The sequence below is a fragment of the Gopherus flavomarginatus genome, chromosome 3 (genome assembly GCF_025201925.1).
Source record: "Gopherus flavomarginatus isolate rGopFla2 chromosome 3, rGopFla2.mat.asm, whole genome shotgun sequence".
Lineage (NCBI taxonomy): Eukaryota > Metazoa > Chordata > Testudines > Testudinidae > Gopherus > Gopherus flavomarginatus.
The window spans coordinates 1,500,936-1,518,247 of NC_066619.1; the positions used below are offsets into that span (position 1 = coordinate 1,500,936).

Consider the following 17,312-nt stretch of genomic DNA (forward strand, 5'->3'; position numbering starts at 1 on the left):
GGGACCCAGGGGGAACCCACCATGCTGAGGCCTCCCGAAAGCTCCTCTAGTTGCTACCTGGGGGACCCTGCTGTCCAGAGCTCCCCCCAGCGGTGATCCAGCCGGACTCTTTCTCCTTTAGCCCTGCAGCGGCTTCCCTCGTCATCCTGGCGGCAGGTGGCTCTCGGCCTGGCTCTCCTGTGCATCCTGCTCCTGGCAGCGCTGCTCGGCCTAGGCCTGCACCTGCACCTGCACCGTGAGTATGGGCAGCGGCCAGGCACTGCAGTACCTGCCCCACATGGCCCAGGGGGGTCAGGATCCTGCTCGGAGCCAGGACCAGAGGGTCCCAGAGGACTAGCCCAGGGCAAGTAGCCACAAAGCAGCTGCATGGCATAGCCAGCTTCTGGCCTCCTCCCTCAGCCCCTCAAGAGGGGGAGCTGCAGCCCCCCCTTACCCCTCCCAGCACGTCTAGGGGCGCTCTCACCAGCTGCTGCCTGGGCTGCAGGGTGGCAGATGAAATTCAATACAACCAATGCAAAGTTGTGCCCAGAGAAAGGAGTCACTCGAACTCCTCCACCAAACCTGCGTGTGCAAAACATCCACTGCAAAAGACCCTGGCTGGAGAATTCTCCAGTGCCATCGTACAGCTCAGCGGGCCGCCCGCCAGCCCCTGGGATGCTGGCACTGCACGGTCAGAGGGTGTTCAGAGACTAGCAATAGAGACCAGTCACCGCCTGGCCAGCTTGCCCTCAGAAGAGCTGAAAGGCTGAGCCTGTGCGGGATACGGAGGAGAGGCCTGAGAAGGACAAAGGGGCCCAGACTAACCTGCCGGGTAGGGATGGGACACTAGGAACTTCTCTTCTCCCTGGCTCATAACACAGGGGCAAGGGCTCTGCCAGGGAGTCTGAGGCAACAAACCTGAAACAGACAAGGAAACACCTTTGACGTGTACCTGGGGAACTCTCTGCCCCATGACACACTGAGCCCAAAAGCTCAGCAGGAACCAAATGAGGGTTAAACATTGCGTGGCTAACGCGGGCACCCAGCGCTCCAGCAGAGAGGAGACGAGCTTTGAAATGGGATGTAATCCCTGTGACCGCAGGGCCTGAGCCCAGCCCTAACTGGCAGGATGGGGGAACTCCCTGTCCTGTCCCCTGACGCAGCGGGTGCTGGGCAGTGCCAGAGCCAGGCGGCCAGGCTAGAGGGGTCCCTGGGCCGAGCCAGGCTGGCAGTTCCTGTGTTCATAGTCTGCAACTTTAGGGCGAGTGGGGAGCTGTGCCCCGAAGCTGAGGAGCATGGAGGAGAGCCTCGAACACAGGCTGCAGCAGCAGGAGAGATTCCTGGCAGGTACGCGAGTGGGGCAGGGTCCTGGGAAAGACTTGGGGAGGGTCTCGCCGTCCCCCAGAGTCAGCCCGACTCCCAGCCCTGTAGGAGTGGGGAGCCCAGAGTCCTTCCCCACTGGCTGTGGGCACCCACAATCTAGGCCTCGTGTCTAGCACTCCTGCACGCCCCCTCGCCCCCAGCTCTGCCTGGCTGCCCACCACCTCCTGGGCAGGAAGCAGCACCAAGCCCTGAACGGCCTGGGAGCCAGAGTGCTGGGAGGCCCCCTGGCTGACCCTAGGACCCCCTTGGGGTGGGCCCCTCCGTGGCCGAGGCAGAGCAGTACGCGCCCCAGGGCTGGGGCAGGCAGGTCTGGAGCTCCCTCCTGCTCTGACTGGCCCTGCCGTAGTGTGGGCTGGGCTCCCTGGTTCTCTCCATACAGGGCGGTGCTGGTTCTGCCCAGCCGGCTGGCTCGAGGACGCTGGGAAGTGCTATTACTTTTCTTCGGCCAAGAGGGACTGGGCGAAGAGCAAAGAGGATTGCTGCTCCCGCGGCGCCCAGCTCGTCACCATCAGAGCCAATGCCACGCTGGTGAGTGCTCGGCGTGAGGGCCAGGCCAGCTGCACTGTGGGGCCATGGACTGGGGCGCTGCCCACGCAGCCCAGACCTGCTCCTGACCTTGCACCCAGACACCCTCCCCTCCCCGGCCATGGTGCTGAACGCTGGAGGAGCCGGCAAAGGGAGTACAGGCCCCTGCCACACACTCTCCGGGGCAAGGCCTAGTGCAGGGAGGAGGGGTCTGGCACTGGGCTGGCCGGTTGTTGGCAGATTTCATTGGTCACTCCTGCACAGAGGATTTTGCCTTTGCCAGTGTAATTCCAGCATGTAGACAGAGAGGGCGTCCTTTCCACACGAGGTGATGGGAGTTCTCCAGGGAACACTCACATGCCACAGCGAGCAGAGCAGGCCCAGCAGGAGGCGCTCTCTCTGCACAGTCAGGGCTGCGTTGGGGGGCGCTGCGCTGCAGGGGGCCCAGCAGGAGGCGCTCTCCCTGCACAGTCGGCTGCGCGGGGGGTGCTGTGCTGCAGGGGGCCCAGCAGGAGGCGCTCTCTCTGCACAGTCAGGGCTGCGTTGGGGGGTGCTGCGCTGCAGGGTGCTCAGCAGGAGGCGCTCTCCCTGCACAGTCAGGGCTGCGTGGAGGGCGCTGCGCTGCAGGGGGCCCAGCAGGAGGCGCTCTCCCTGCACAGTCAGGGCTGCGTTGGGGGGTGCTGCGCTGCAGGGGGCCCAGCAGGAGGCGCTCTCCCTGCACAGTCAGGGCTGCGTTGGGGGGTGCTGCGCTGCAGGGGGCCCAGCAGGAGGCACTCTCCCTGCACAGTCAGGGCTGTGTGGAGGGTGCTGCGCTGCAGGGGACCCAGCAGGAGGCGCTCTCCCTGCACAGTCAGGGCTGCGTGGGGGGGTGCTGTGCTGCAGTGGCCCCAGCAGGAGGCGCTCTCCCTGCACAGTCAGGGCTGCGTTGGGGGGTGCTGCGCTGCAGGGGGCCCAGCAGGAGGCGCTCTCCCTGCACAGTCAGGGCTGTGTTGGGGGGTGCTGCGCTGCAGGGGACCCAGCAGGAGGCGCTCTCCCTGCACAGTCAGGGGTGCGTGGGGGGTGCTGCGCTGCAGGGGGCCCAGCAGGAGGCGCTCTCCCTGCACAGTCAGGGCTGTGTGGGGGGTGCTGCGCTGCAGGGAGCAGGGGGCTCAGCAGGACGCGCTCTCCCTGCACAGGCATTCTGATACCGGGAAATCCTATGTCTGGTTCTGTCCCAGCTCTGGCCAGGAGACAATGCAGCCCAAAAAAGGGTGTCGGTATAAACCGGGCAAGTGGGGTCCCTGTGTGGGGCGCTCCGAGGAGGGTGCTGGCCCGTGGGAGTCACTGCTGGCCCAGCAGAGCACCAGGGGCACGGTGCCGCTAGAGGTGCCGTTGAGACACACAGTCAAGGCACCGACGGCCGTGCCCAGTGCAGGCGGCGTGAGAAGCACAGAGGCACTGGGCATTTGCCCAAACCCCATTGTTCCCACTAGCTTACTAACAATGGTGGCTCCTAGCAGCCGGGCCGGCGTCCTTCCCTGCAGACAGAGTCCTGCGTTCTCCCAGCCTGCTGGGTTTGGGCCCAAGACCACGGCTGCTCACCAGGCAAATGGTTGTTCTGTGCAGGCAGGCAGTGCCCACACCTCGTGCCAGTGAGAGCCAGCTGCCCCTGGGATGGCGCCTGTCCACTCGTCCACACTGCTCTGCCTGCAGCTGCTTGGGCTGCATAGCGCAGCGTGTGCATGCGTGTGCACACGTGTGTGAGTATCTGCACACATGTGACATGGAGTTGGGGCTCACACTCACCAGCTCTTTGTGTGGCAGGCCTTCCTGCAGCGCGTGTCCAAGAGCAACATGTTCCACATTGGGCTGAAGAAGGAACGTGCTAGGCTTGATTGGAAGTGGGTGGACGGCTCCGTACTGAACAGGTACGCCCCAGACCTCGGCCCCAGCGCCCTCCCCTACCAGGGATGCCAAGAGAACTGCCCCCTGAGGCCTCCTCCAGGACCCTGGGCTGCTGGGACACTCGCACATGCTCCTGCGAGGCAGAGGAGCTGCCAGCAGCCAGCTCTCCTCAGCTCCCCCACCCTCCCTGCCTGCTACGCAGGCTGCAGAGAGCTCCCCCCACCGTCCCACACACATCCCCTCCATGCTCAGAAAGGGGCCGGGAGCAGGTTCTCCAACAGGCTGTAGCTGATCCCTGGGGGCTCCCCTCACATCCTGTCCTGCCTGAACTGCGCTAACATGGTGGATTTGTTTGCACTCCCAGGTGCCCCCATCCTACAGCTGGCACCAGGAGGGGCAGTGCCTGCCTTGCCCATGGCCTCAGCGAGGCTGTGGCAGAGCCAGGAGACCAGACTAGATGGGCCCATGGTTTGTGACGATGCAGTTCTGGTGGGACCCAACTGAGAGTGCCAATTCAGAACCAGCCGCTTAAACAGGGCAGTTACAGCCCCAGGCTGGGGTTTTTCCACCTCTAAGGCAAACCAAACCAGCCAGACAAAAATGACTTCAGTTTCACCCCACTGGCTGACCACAAGTCACACAAGCAATTTCCTTAGACACTCCAGTCTCCCAGTATCACCACCAGTGCCACTCGTCCTGGGGATGAATGGTTATGAAAACCAACACCCCAGTAAAAGAAAAAGGTTCTCTCGATCCCAAAGGACCAAGCCCCAGACCCAGGTCAATATACACATCAGATCTTACCCACAAATCACGCTGTTTCCAATCCTTTAGAATCTAAAATCTAAAGGTTTATTCATAAAGGGAAAAAGGTAGAGATGAGAGCTAGAACTGTTTAAATGGAATCAATCACATACAGTAATGGCAAAGTTCTTGGTTCAGGCTTGTAGCAGTGATGGAGTAAACTGCAGGTTCAAATCAAGTCTCTGGAGAACATCCCCTGCTGGGATGGGTCATTCAGTCCTTTGTCCAGAGCTTCAGTTTGTAGCAAAGTCCCTCCAGAGGTAGGAAGCAGGATTGAAGACCAGGTGGAGATGAGGTCTCTGCCTTTTATAGTATTTTCCAGGTGTAAGAACTTCTTTGTCCTTACTGTGGAAAATTACAGCAAAATGGAGTCTGGAGATTATATCAATAACGTCACATGGTTCTCATCTGGTTTCTGGGGCCCCAGTCCAGGTCTGTCAGAGCCCCTGTGGGGTGGAGGGTTGGGTGTTGCCCCCAGGGATCTCCATGAAGGAGGCCCCAGGATAGGTCCTGATGGAGCAGTCGCTGACGCTGCCTGTTGTGTTCTCTCTGCCCAGGCTCTTCCTTGTGACGCGCTCCACCACCTCCTACCTGGCCTGTGGGAGGGTGTCGGGCCGAGGGCTGTCGGACGGGTTGTGCACAGACCCCTGCCGCTGGATCTGTGAGCAGAGTGCCCTCACCTTGCAGTGGGGCCTCGGCTCTGCCCCTCCCACTTTCCTGTGGGGGAACACGACCTACACCTGCATCGATACCCAGTGAGAGCGACCGAGGGCCCAGCCCCGGGACCCTGCCCCTGGTGACCTGCTCCCCTATACTCCCTGTCCTCCTCCCCTCAGGACCCTGGTGACCCATACACCCCCACCCCCAGGAGCCTGCTGCACTGTCTCCCCTCCCCAGACTGGCCCCCACCAGGAAGCCTGCTGCCCAGGCCCAGACCCCCCGCAAACGGAGGCCCCACACTCCTGCCTCCCCAGGTCCCCAGCTGCCCAGGACATGCCCTGCAGCGTGTGCTCTGCCGCACTAGACCATGACAGCACTGGCTGTGTCTGATCCCGGGCTGGAGCGCAGGGCAAGGCTGAGCACGGCGCAGCATCGACACACGAACAGCAGCAGCTCCTGGCACATTCCAGCCTCAGCCCAGGTTCCTGCTGGCCCAGACTGCGGCTGTCGCCTGCCCCGGGGTTGGGGCTCCCATGAGCCCGTCAGGCCCATGCTCCACTCCGTCCAGCAGCCCCAGGTACTGCCCAGGCCCTAACCGTCAGAGCAATTACCAGGTCAATCCCCCGCACCGTCAGAGCCAGAATGTCGCTCTCTGGACCCCTGACAGCTGCACTCCTCTGGGGCAATGCAGACTGCAGGGTCCAGGTGTGATGCAGTGGGGAGCGGGGCGGATTGACCAGGGAACGTGTCTAGTTTAGCTGGGACTGTCTGCATGGGGAATGGGAGAGCAGGGGGTGACTTCAGGTGAAGGATGGTACCTGAGCCTCTAACCTGAGCCAGGAGGGGGGTTGGAGCCAGGTGACACCTTTGCCTGGGAAAATGGACAAAGGCTAGAGGAGGAGCCAGGGGCAGGGGGAGTGAGGTGGGTGGAAGGGTTGTTCTTTTTCAGTCTTGGGCTGGCTGGGGAATCGGACAGAACTCCGAGGTTGGGGTCTAAGCTCCCTACCCCCAAGATGGACCTGGCTGAGGGGTCCTGTGTTCTGTACCTACAAACCCTGCTTGGGACTGTGTTCCTGGCGTCTAATAAACCTTCTGTGTTACTGGCTGGCTGAGAGTCCCGGTGAATCTAAGGAAGCCGGGGGTGCCGGGCCCTGACTCCCCCACACTCCGTGACACCAGGGCACAGCACGTGAGCTGGGACCCAGCATGCCTGGGTGAGGGGACCGGCTGCGGTATGAGCTTCCGGAGATCAAGTGAATCCGGAGTCAGAGCCTCTCTAGGGAACTCTGCAACACCTTCCTCTGTGACAAGGCTTTCCCCATATGAGAAACTCTCACAGTGCTGAGTCCCACTCCCCCAACCCCTGGCCCTGCCCCAAGCACAGATTCTATCCCCAAAGGGAAGAGTGCCAGAGGCTCCATGAAGCCCCCCAGGGACTGCGCTGTCACTCTAGATTTGATGGAGAAGGCACCCAGATACAACGGTGATGGGCAGCAGCAGCAGCCTGGGGGGCGCCGGGGGCTGTTTCCTCCACCTCTGTACCGCTCACCAATAAACCCTGAAAATGTTGCCCTGTCACCTTCTCTGGGGAGCCGGTGTGTCAGGGAGAGGGGACCCTGCATCGATCCCATTGAGCATATCCAGGGAACCTCTCCCTCATGCAGCCACTGGGGCTCAGAGCCCAGCCGCAGCGTGGAGCATCAGTCCCACACCCACCTCTCAGCAGAGGGTGAGCGACAGGCACCCGGCCGGCGGCCCCTCCCAGGACAGCACAGAGCCGGGCAGTAGCTGAGCCCCCTGTCCCAGGCCTTTTCTGGGGCCAGGCCTCTGCTGGCTGGGGCTGCTGGGCTCGCTGGACTCACCCCGCGCTGCCAGGATGGGCAGTAGCCTGCACCAGAGAGGCTGCTGGATAGCAGGCGAGGGGGCCCCTCCTCACTCATGCGAGGGACGTTCCATTGCCCGTGCGCCAGCAGAGGCTGGATAGCGGCAGCGGGGGGCGGGGTGCTGGGCTCGTGCTGGGGAGGGCGCGGTGCTGGCGGGTGTGTGTGGGTGTGGGTGTGTGCATGTCTGGCTGACTTGCAGTCCCACCCAGAGGCAGCTGCAAGCTGCAGCAACTGAGGCAGAGCAGAGCCAGGCTGCACTGCAGCATCCCTGTGCCAGCCCCCAGTCTCCCCAACACCGGTGCCATGGCCTGAGCTGCCGGCAGAGCCAGGGCGGAGAGCTGTACCTGCAGTGCCGGGGGAGCCAGGGAGCCAGCCCTGGTGAATTCAGGACGAGCAGCAGAAGCCACCTGGCTGGGGACTGATGCTGCCCTGGCCAGGAGAAAGGCCAACGTGAAGTGGGAGCAATGGAGAAAACGGAGGGCCCTCATGTCCCTGGGAGAAATGTCCCCCTGCGAGGCAGACACAGGCCAGACCCCCCCCAGGCAGACAAGGAGCCCGTCAATGGGCCAGACCCCTGGGGGTCTCACTCTTCCTCCACAATAAGCCATGTGGTATCACTGCCTCTTAGACTGAGTCTCTCAGCTCCAGCTCCCCTCTTCGCACTGTGAGCTCTTCCCAGTGAATCCAACTGAGACAGACCCTGGGAGAGACGCGTCCACTCTTCAGTGAGTGACACACGCAGCCAGTGTCTGCAGTGACAAATTGGGAATACTTTGTAATTGTATGAAGCCTGTGTGTGCCTCAGTTTCCCCATCTGCTGCATTATTACCTGGTGGATGGAAGGTGACTGTTTGCTCTCACGGAGGGTGAACAGACATAGGGCTGGGACTAGCTGTCTGGGCCTTAATCCCCACATCAGTGGAGCATCTGAGACGACACGGGCAGATCCAATCGCCAAGACATTGGAGCCTAACACCCAACAACCGAGTGGGGTATGGACTGTCCCACTCTCCTTAGGGAAACTGAACAATCCCCAGCTGGAGACAAGGACTGGGATGTGAGGTGGGCAATCAGAGCTGGCAGGAGTCGGGCTCTCACCTGGAGTCTGACCTACAAGATCAGACAGAGACAGACAGAGCTTGCCCCAAGGGTTCCCTACAGCGTGGCTGGGCTCTGGGCTGGCCAGATAGAACGATGCTCCAACCGTCAGTTCTCTGGGCTACCCTAAGGGTTCCCTGTGCTGTGTCCAGGGGTCACAGAGTGTGGGGGAGACAGGGCCCTGCATCCCCGGTTTCCTGCGATTCACCATGACTCTCAGCCAGCCAGTAAAGCAGAAGGTTTATTTAGATGACAGGAACACAGTCCAAAACAGGTCTTGTAGGTACAGACAACAGGATTGTCATGATGTGGTTCTGGCTGGACCTGACTGAGAGTGCCAATTCAGGACCAATTCCATAAACAGGGCAGTTACAGCCCAAGGCTGGGGTTTTTCCACCTCTAAGGCAAACCAAACCAGCCAGACAAAGAGGACTTTGGTCTCACCCCACTGGCTAAATACAAGTCACACAAGCAATTCCCTTAGACACTCCAGTCTCCCAGTATCACCACCAGTCCCACTACTCCTGGGGATGAATGGTTATGAAAACCAACACCCCAAACCCACAAATCACGCTGTTGCCAATGCTTTAGAATCTAAAATCTAAAGGTTTATTCATATAGGGAAAAAGATAGAGATGAGAGCTAGAATTGGTTAAATGGAATCAATTCCATACAGTAATGGCAAAGTTCTTAGTTCAGGCTTGTAGCAGTGATGGAGTAAACTGCAGGTTCAAATCAAGTCTCTGGAGAACATCCCCAGCTGGGATGGGTCATTCAGTCCTTTGTGCAGAGCTTCAGTCTGTAGCAAAGTCCCTCCAGATGGAGATGAGGATTGAAGACCAGATGGAGATGAGGCATCAGCCTTATATAGGCTCTTCCAGGTGTAAGAACCTCTTTGTTCTTACTGTGGAAAATTACAGCAAAATGGAGTCTGCAGTCACATGGGCAAGTCCCTGCACACCCTGCTGAGTTACAAGGCGTATCTGCCTCCTCTCAATGGGTCAATTGTGTAGCTGATGGTCCTTAGTGGGCCATCAAGCAGACTGGGCAGAGCTAACACCCACTTGTCTGGGATGTTTCCCAGAACTACAGCACCAATTTGAAATACAGACAGTATAGAGCCAATACTCATAAATTCAGCTGAAAATGACACATGCACACAGACAGCATAGTCATAACCAGCAACCCATAACCTGGTCTTAGACACCTTATATGACCCCCTTTACATAAGATTTGGTGCCACTACAGGACCTTGGTTGCAAACCATGTTCTATATGGTCCCAGTTTATATCAATAATGTCACAAAGCTCTCCCCCAGTTAGGTCCATCTTGGGGCCCCAGGGACACCACAGCCGCATTGGGAACCCCAAGCCCCATCTGGGCTCCCCTCCATTTCCCAGCCAGCTCCAGACTAACAACCCCTCCAGCCCCTCCTCCTCTGCTTTGTTCCTTTCCCGGTCCAGGAGGTCATCTGATTCCTTTGTTCTCCAACACCTTTGGCTGTCACCTTGCAGGGGGGAAGGGCCCCTGCCATTAGTTGCCAGGAGACAGCGTGTCGGCCATTTATGCACACTGGCCTTTATCCCACCACCTAGTGACTTAAGAAATGCATAGGGGACACTGAGGGACCCACACAGTATTCAGAGCTAACATTAAGAACAATCCCACTTCATCACACCAGCACAGTGATGTCACACAGGGTGACATCCTCTCACTCTGAGCCGACAGAGCCAGGCTGGCAGAACAGTCAGTGTCGGCCCCAGCCCTCCATGGCAGCGACTCACAAATTCTCCAGCTTCAACCACAGACCAAGCCAGAGGCTCATCTTCCCAGCACCCTGCCCTCTGCATGGAGCCAGTGCCGGGGCGTAGCGCCCAGGGCAGGGACAGCGTCTCCGTCCCTGTCTGAGCAGCACCTTGCACATGGCCAGGGGTGGAAATCAATGCTGCAGCTCTTGCCAGCAGACAAGCTGCTCTGCTCTCCCCCCGAGTCACCCAGCCACAGAGATCCCTGCCCGGTAACCCCGGTGGGGTCTGGAGCGACTCTGCCTCCGCCAGGCTGGGCATCTCCGTACAGAGCGTGGGGTAGATCGCTCCAGCCCCACAGCCTGCTCCTGGCCTGGGCCCGGGGCCTTCCCTGTAAGTTCATTAGATGCAGGGGAGGAGTCGGGACTTTCTCTGCTTGGAGCCAGTAAAAGGGAAGTTGGCTGCTGGCGAGAGCCCGTCTGCGCTTGGCCGGCCCCAGCTGCTCACAGCCCCATGCAAACTTCTGCTTCTTACTGTCTGTGAGATCACTTTTCTTCTGCCTCAGAGTGAGTGAGCTAGCTCCTCTGCCGGCACCGCGGGTGCAGCCGGTCCCTCCTCTGCTGGCGCCACGGGCGCAGCCGGTACCTCCTCTGCCAGCGCCGCGGGCGCAGCCGGTCCCTCCTCTGCCGGCACTGACTGGGCACAGCCGGTCCCTCTCCAGCCAGCGCTACAGGCACAGCCGATCCCTCCTCTGCCAGCGCCGTGGGCACAGCCAGTCCCTGCACAGCCAGTGCCGTGGGCGCAGCCGATCCCTCCTCTGCCGGCACCACGGGCGCAGCTGTTCCCTGCACAGCCAGCACCGCACAGGCACAGCCGGTCCCTCCTCTGCCAGCGCCGTGGGTGCAGCCGGTCCCTCCTCTGCCGGCACCGCGGGTGCAGCCGGTCCCTCTCCAGCCAGCGCCGCACAGGCACAGCCGGCCCCTCCCCAGGGAGTCCCACGGGCACAGCCAGCCCTCCGATGGCCCAGGGCATCATTTATGCAGACCTGAAGTTCGTGAAGGCCCCTCGGGGGAACAGCACGTGCTCCAGGTCCCAGGAGACAGGTAAGAGCTGACGTGCCCCCTGCGTGGTGCCGCCCCTGCCCTGATCCAGGCCTGCAGACTAACCAGCGCCCTCTCCTGTCTGCCCCCCCTGCAGCGCCCGCAGTCGAGGACGATGTGGAGCTCACCTACGAGAACATCCGGCTGGCCCAGACTGGGGAGGTGGAGCAGGGGCAAGGGGCAGAGCAGAGCAAAGGTGAGTTTGTGGCTGTTCCCCCCACCCCCAGCCCAGGGGTCCTGGGGGGCAGCAAGCCGGGCAGGTACCCAGGGCCTCACGCTCCCTTTGCAGGGACCCTGCCCCGTCCCCAGGCCTGGCACACAGAGCGAGCGGGATCCCTTAGTAAGCTGGGCCCAGGCAAACAGCGGCAGAGCCCTCCCCTTGGGGAGCAGGACCGCAGCCGGCGGGCAGGGCAGGGCTGTATCCGGGGAGAGCCACTCGGAACGGGAGCTGGGGTCACAGTGGACGGATGGAAGACGAGCGCCCAGCGCAATGCTGCGGCACAATGGGGTAACACGACCCTGGGGTGCACAAACAGGGGAGTAGCCAGGGGAGGGGTAACCTCTGTACACGGCGTTGGTGAGGCCGACCCGGGATCCTGCGCCCAGCTCTGGGGGCTGGTTCTATACAGGATGTCAGGGGCCAGGAAGTGTCACAGCAATGACCGGAGGGCTGGAGGAAACGCCGGGGAGCGAGCGAGACGCCCTCCGGTAGCAGCTGGCCAGGTGACGCGCTCAGCGTCTGACACCGGCCCAGCCAGAGAACCGGCGCTGAAGGGCTCCTTGGTCGAGCCGGGCCAGGCAGAACAAGAGCCCAGGACTGGAAGCGGGAGCCACACAAATGCCAGTTTGGAACCATCCCACGTTTAACGCTGAGGGTCACTGACCCTTGGTACAACCAGCCAGGGGCTGTGGTGAGTTCACCGTCTCCTGGTGGCTTCCGCCTCAGCCTGGCGACTGTCTGGGGCATGAGTTAGTCAGTCCCATCCCTGGGCTTGGTCCAGGGGGCCAGGTGTGAGCCCATGACCTGGGCTCCAACTCTAGGGCCCCTGCTGTGCTGGCTTCCCCCCGCCCCGTGAGGGAACCTTACCCAGTTGGCTGTGCCCTGAGGGGCCCCCTGCCCTTAGCATGGCCCCCAAGCCTTCAGCTGAGCTCTGCAGGGCTTGGGCCCCGGGGGTTCTGGGGAGGAGAGCCGCTCAGCATCACACCCTGCAGCAGTGCCTATGGGGACTGATCCCTGCCAGGAAAGTGCTGGAGCCACCATGGCTGACTTGGGGTCTGCCCCCAGGCACAGGTTTGCACAACCTGTCCCACTCCCCGCCCCATTGCAGCAGCCCCACTGCCGGAGCAGTTTGTTCATAAAAAGAAATATAGACGAGAGCTAGAGTTGGTTAAATGGAATCAATCACATACAGTAATGGCAAAGTTCTTGGTTCAGGCTTGTAGCAGTGATGGAGTAAACTGCAGGTTCAAATCAAGTCTCTGGAGTCCATCCCCTGCTGGGATGGGTCATTCAGTCCTTTGTGCAGAGCTTCAGTTGGTAGCAAAGTCCCTCCAGAGGTAAGAAGCAGGACTGAAGACAAGATGGAGGAGATGCAGCTGCCTTTTATAGTCTCTTGCCATGTGGCTTGTGCTTCCTTTGTTCCAAAGACAAGCTGCCCATCACATGGCCTGGAAAACCTCAGAGTTCTGTCCATAGGCCCTGTGTCATGGTATAATCCCCACTCTGAGCCTTAGAGTCCAAAAGATGGGGTACCAGCATGAATTCCTCTAAGCTCAATTACCAGCTTAGAACCTGTAGCGCTGCCACCAACCAGGAATTCCAGTGCCTGGTACACTCTGGTCCCCCCAAAACCTGGCCCGGGGACCCCCAAGACCCAGACCCTCTGGATCTTAACACAAGGAAAGTAAACCCTTTCCCTCACCGTTGCCTCTCCCAGGCTTCCCCTCCCTGGGTTACCCTGGAAGATCACTGTGATTCAAACTCCTTGAATCTTAAACAGAGAGGAAAATGCACCTTCCCCCCTCCCTCTCTCTTCCCCTCCCAGATTCTCCCTGAGAGAGAAAGTAATCCTGACACAGAGAGAAATCAGCCTCTCTCTCCCTCTTCCCTCCTTTCTCCCCACCAATTCCCTGGTGGATCCAGACACAGTCCCCTGGGGTCTCACCAGAATAAAAAAACAATTAGGTTCTTAAACAAGAAAAGCTTTTAATTAAAGAAAGAAAAAACAGTAAAAATTATCTTTGTAAATTTAAAAAATGGAATAGGTACAGGGTCTTTCAGCTATAGACACTGGGAATACTCTCCCAGCCTAAGTATACAAGTACAAATTAGATTCTTTTCAGCAAAATACCAATTTGAACTCCTTCCAGCCAAATACACATTTGCAAATAAAGAAAACAACCATAAGCCTAACTCGCTTTATCTACCTAGTACTCACTATTCTGGATCTATTAGAACCTGTATCGGAGAGATTGGCGAGAAACCTGGTTGCACGTCTGGTCACTCTCAGAACCCAGAGTGAACAACAACCAAACACTAACAGCACACACACAAACTTCCCTCCCTCAAGATTTGAAAGTATCCTGTCCCCTGATTGCTCCTCTGGTCAGGTGACAGCCAGGCTCACTGAACTTGTTAACCCTTTACAGTCAGAGAAATATAAAGTACTTCTGTGCTATTAACTTTTCTTATCTGTTTATGACAGCCTGTCCCTGCCCTGCTGAACCACCATGTGTATCTGCCTTCTCTCAATGGTTCAGTTGTGTAGCTGATGGGCCTTAATGGGCCATCAAGCAGGCCAGGCAGAGCAGATGCCAAATTGTCTGGGGTGTCACTCAGAAGCACAGCACAAGTGTGAAACACAGACAGGATAGAGCCAATACTTATAACTTTAAATACAAAAATGATACATGCACCCAGACAGCATAATCATAGAGTATCAGGGTTGGAAGAGACTTCAAGAGATCATCTACAACCCACTGCTCAAAGCAGGATCAGTTCCCAACTAAATCATCCCAGCCAGGGCTTTGTCAAGCCTGACCTTAAAAACCTCTAAGGAAGGAGATTCCACCACCTCCCTAGGGAACCCATTCCAGTGCTTCACCACCCTCCTAGGGAAATAGTGTTTCCTAATGTCCACCCTAAACCTCCCCCACTGCAACTTGAGACCATTGCTCCTTGTTCTGTCATCTGCCACCACTGAGAACAGCCGAGCTCCATCCTCTTTGGAACCCCCCTTCAGGTAGTTGAAAGCATCTATCAAATCCCCACTCGTTCTTCTCTTCTGCAGACTAAACAATCCCAGTTCCCTCAGCTTCTCCTCATAAATTATGTACTCCAGCCCCCTAATCATTTCTGTTGCCCTCCGCTGGACTCTTTCCACATCCTTCTTGTAGTGTGAGGCCCAGAACTGGACACAGGACTCCAGATGAGGCCTCACCAATGTCGAATAGAGGGGAAAGATCATGCCCCTAGATCTGCTGGCAATGCCCCTACTTATACAACCCAATATGCCGTTAGCCTTCTTGGCACCAAGGGCACACTGCTGACTCATATCCAGCTTCTTGTCCATTGTAACCCCTAGGTCCTTTTCTGCAGAACTGTTGCCTAGCCACTCAGTCCCTAGTCTGTAGCAGTACATGGGATTCTTCTGACCTAAGTGCAAGACTCTGCACTTGTCCTTGTTGAACCTCATCAGGTTTCTTTTGGCACAATCCTCTAATTTGTCTAGGTCTGTGACGTTATTGATATAATCTGGGACCCTATAGAACATGGTTGGAACCAAGGCCCTGTAGTGGCACCAAATCTTATGTAAAGGGGGTCATATAAGATGTCTAAGACCAGGTTATGGGTTGCTGGTTATGATTATGCTGTCTGTGTGCATGTGTCATTTTGTAGTTGAAGTTATGAGTATTGGCTCTATACTGTCTGTACTTCAAACTTATGCTATGCTTCTGGGAGACATCCCAGATAAATTGGTGTCAGCTCTGCCTAGCCTGCTTGATGGCCCATTAAGGACCATCAGCTACACAATTGACCCATTGAGAGGAGGCAGATAAGCCTTGTAACTCAGCAAAGTATGCAGGGACTTGCCCATGTGACTGCAGACTCCATTTTGCTGTAATTTTCCACACTAAGAACAAAGAGGTTCTTAAACCTGGAAGAGCCTATATAAGGCTGATGCCTCATCTCCATCTTGTCTTCAATCCTGCTTCTTACCTCTGGAGGGACTTTGCTACCAACTGAAGCTCTGCACAAAGGACTGAATGACCCATCCCAGCGGGGGATGTTCTCCAGAGACTTGATTTAAACCTACAGTTTATTCCATCACTGCTACAAGCCTGAACTAAGAACTTTGCCATTACTGGATACAATTGATTCCATTTAACCAATTCTAGCTCTCCTCTCTATCTTTTTCCTTTTATGAATAAACCTTTAGCTTTTAGATTCTAAAGGATTGGCAACAGCGTGATTTGTGAGTAAGATCGATTTGTATATTGACCTGGGTCTGGGGCTTGATTCTTTGGGATCAGAAGAACTCTTTTTTTTTTTACTGGGGTGTTGATTTTCATAACCATTTCCCTAGGACGAGCCGGACAGGTGGTGATACTGGGAAATTGGAGTGTCTAAGGGAATTGCTTGTGTGACTTGTGGTTAGCCAGTGGGGTGAGACCAAAGTCCTCTTTGTCTGGCTGGTTTGGTTTGCCTTAGAGGTGGAAAATCCCCAGCCTTGGGCTGTAACTGCCCTGTTTATGCAATTGGTCCTGAATTGGCACTCTCAGTTGGGTCTTGCCAGAACTGCATCATCAGAAGGTCCCTCCAGCGTATCTACCACTCCTCCCAGTTTAGTGTCATCCGCAAACTTGCTGAGGGTGCAGTCCACGCCATCCTCCAGATCATTAATGAAGATATTGAACAAAACCAGCCCCAGGGCCAACCCTTGGGGCACTCCGCTTGAAACCGGCTGCCAACTAGACATAGAGCCATTGATCACTACCCGTTGAGCCCGACAATCTAGCCAGTTTTCTATCTACCTTATAGTCCATTCATCCAGCCCATACTTCTTTAACTTGCTGTCAAGAATACTGTGGGAGACTGTGTCAAAAGCTTTGCTAAAGTCAAGATACATCACATCCACCGCTTTTCCCCATATCCACAGAGCCAGTTATCTCCTCATAGAAGGCAATTAGGTTAGTCAGACATGCCTTGCCCTTGGTGAATCCATGCTGACTGTTCCTGATCACCTTCCTCTCCTCCAAGTGCTTCAAAATGGATTCCTTGAGGACCTGCTCCATGATTTTCCCAGGGACTGAGGTGAGGCTGACTGGCCTGTAGTTCCCTGGATTCTCCTTCTTCTCTTTTTTAAAGATGGGCACTACATTAGCCTTTTTCCAGTCATCCGGGACTTCCCCCGATTGCAATGAGTTTTCAAAGATAATGGCCAATGGCTCTGCAGTCACATCCACCAACTCCTTTAGCACCCTCGGATGCAGCGCATCCGGTCCCATGGACTTGTGCTCGTCCAGCTTTTCTAAATAGTCCCGAACCACTTCTTTCTCCACAGCGGGCTGGTCACCTCCTCCCCATGCTGTGCTGCCCAGTGCAGCAGTCTGGGAGCTGCCCTTGTTTGTGAAGACAGAGGCAAAAAAAGCATTGAGTACATTAGCTTTTTCCACATCCTCTGTCACTAGGTTTTCTCCCCCATTCAGTAAGGGGCCCACACTTTCCTTGACATTCTTCTTGTTGCTAACATACCTGTAGAAACCCTTCTTGTTACTCTTAACATCTCTTGCTAGCTGCAACTCCAAGTGCGATTTGGCCTCCTGATATCATTCCTGCAGCCTGAGCAATATTTTTATACTCCTCCCTGATCGTTTGTCCAGTCTTCCTCTTCTTGTAAGCTTCTTTTTTGTGTTTAAGATCAGCAAGGATTTCACTGTTAAGCCAAGCTGGTCACTGCCATATTTACTATTCTTTCCACAAATCAGGATTTTTTTTCCTGCAACCTCAGTAAGGATTCTTTAAAATACAGCCAGCTCTCCTGGACTCCTTGCCCCCTCATGTTATTCTCCCAGGGGATCCCGCCCATCAGTTCCCTGAGGGAGTCAAAGTCTGCTTTTCTGAAGTCCAGAGTCCATATTCTGCTGCTCTCCTTTCTTCCCTGTGTCAGGATCCTGAACTCGACCATCTCATGGTCACTGCCTCCCAGGTTCCCATCCACTTTTGCTTCCCCTACTAACTCTTCCCAGTT

The 17,312-nt window shown here is 57.0% G+C and overlaps 2 protein-coding genes across 2 annotated transcripts in view; both read left to right on the forward strand.

Moving 5' to 3' along the window:
• LOC127046534 (killer cell lectin-like receptor subfamily G member 1) overlaps nt 1-17,312 on the forward strand; it is a 58,880-nt gene that overhangs the window by 1,286 nt on the left and 40,282 nt on the right. The window contains exons 2-6 of the mRNA XM_050943705.1: nt 122-235; nt 1,240-1,326; nt 1,742-1,890; nt 3,691-3,794; nt 5,133-5,849. Coding sequence (XP_050799662.1) covers nt 122-235; nt 1,240-1,326; nt 1,742-1,890; nt 3,691-3,794; nt 5,133-5,334 — 656 coding nt within the window. The 3' untranslated portion in view covers nt 5,335-5,849. The remainder of the gene's footprint in view (nt 1-121; nt 236-1,239; nt 1,327-1,741; nt 1,891-3,690; nt 3,795-5,132; nt 5,850-17,312) is intronic.
• CD72 (CD72 molecule) overlaps nt 10,980-17,312 on the forward strand; it is a 111,365-nt gene continuing 105,032 nt past the window's right edge. The window contains exon 1 of the mRNA XM_050943651.1: nt 10,980-11,064. Coding sequence (XP_050799608.1) covers nt 10,980-11,064 — 85 coding nt within the window. The remainder of the gene's footprint in view (nt 11,065-17,312) is intronic.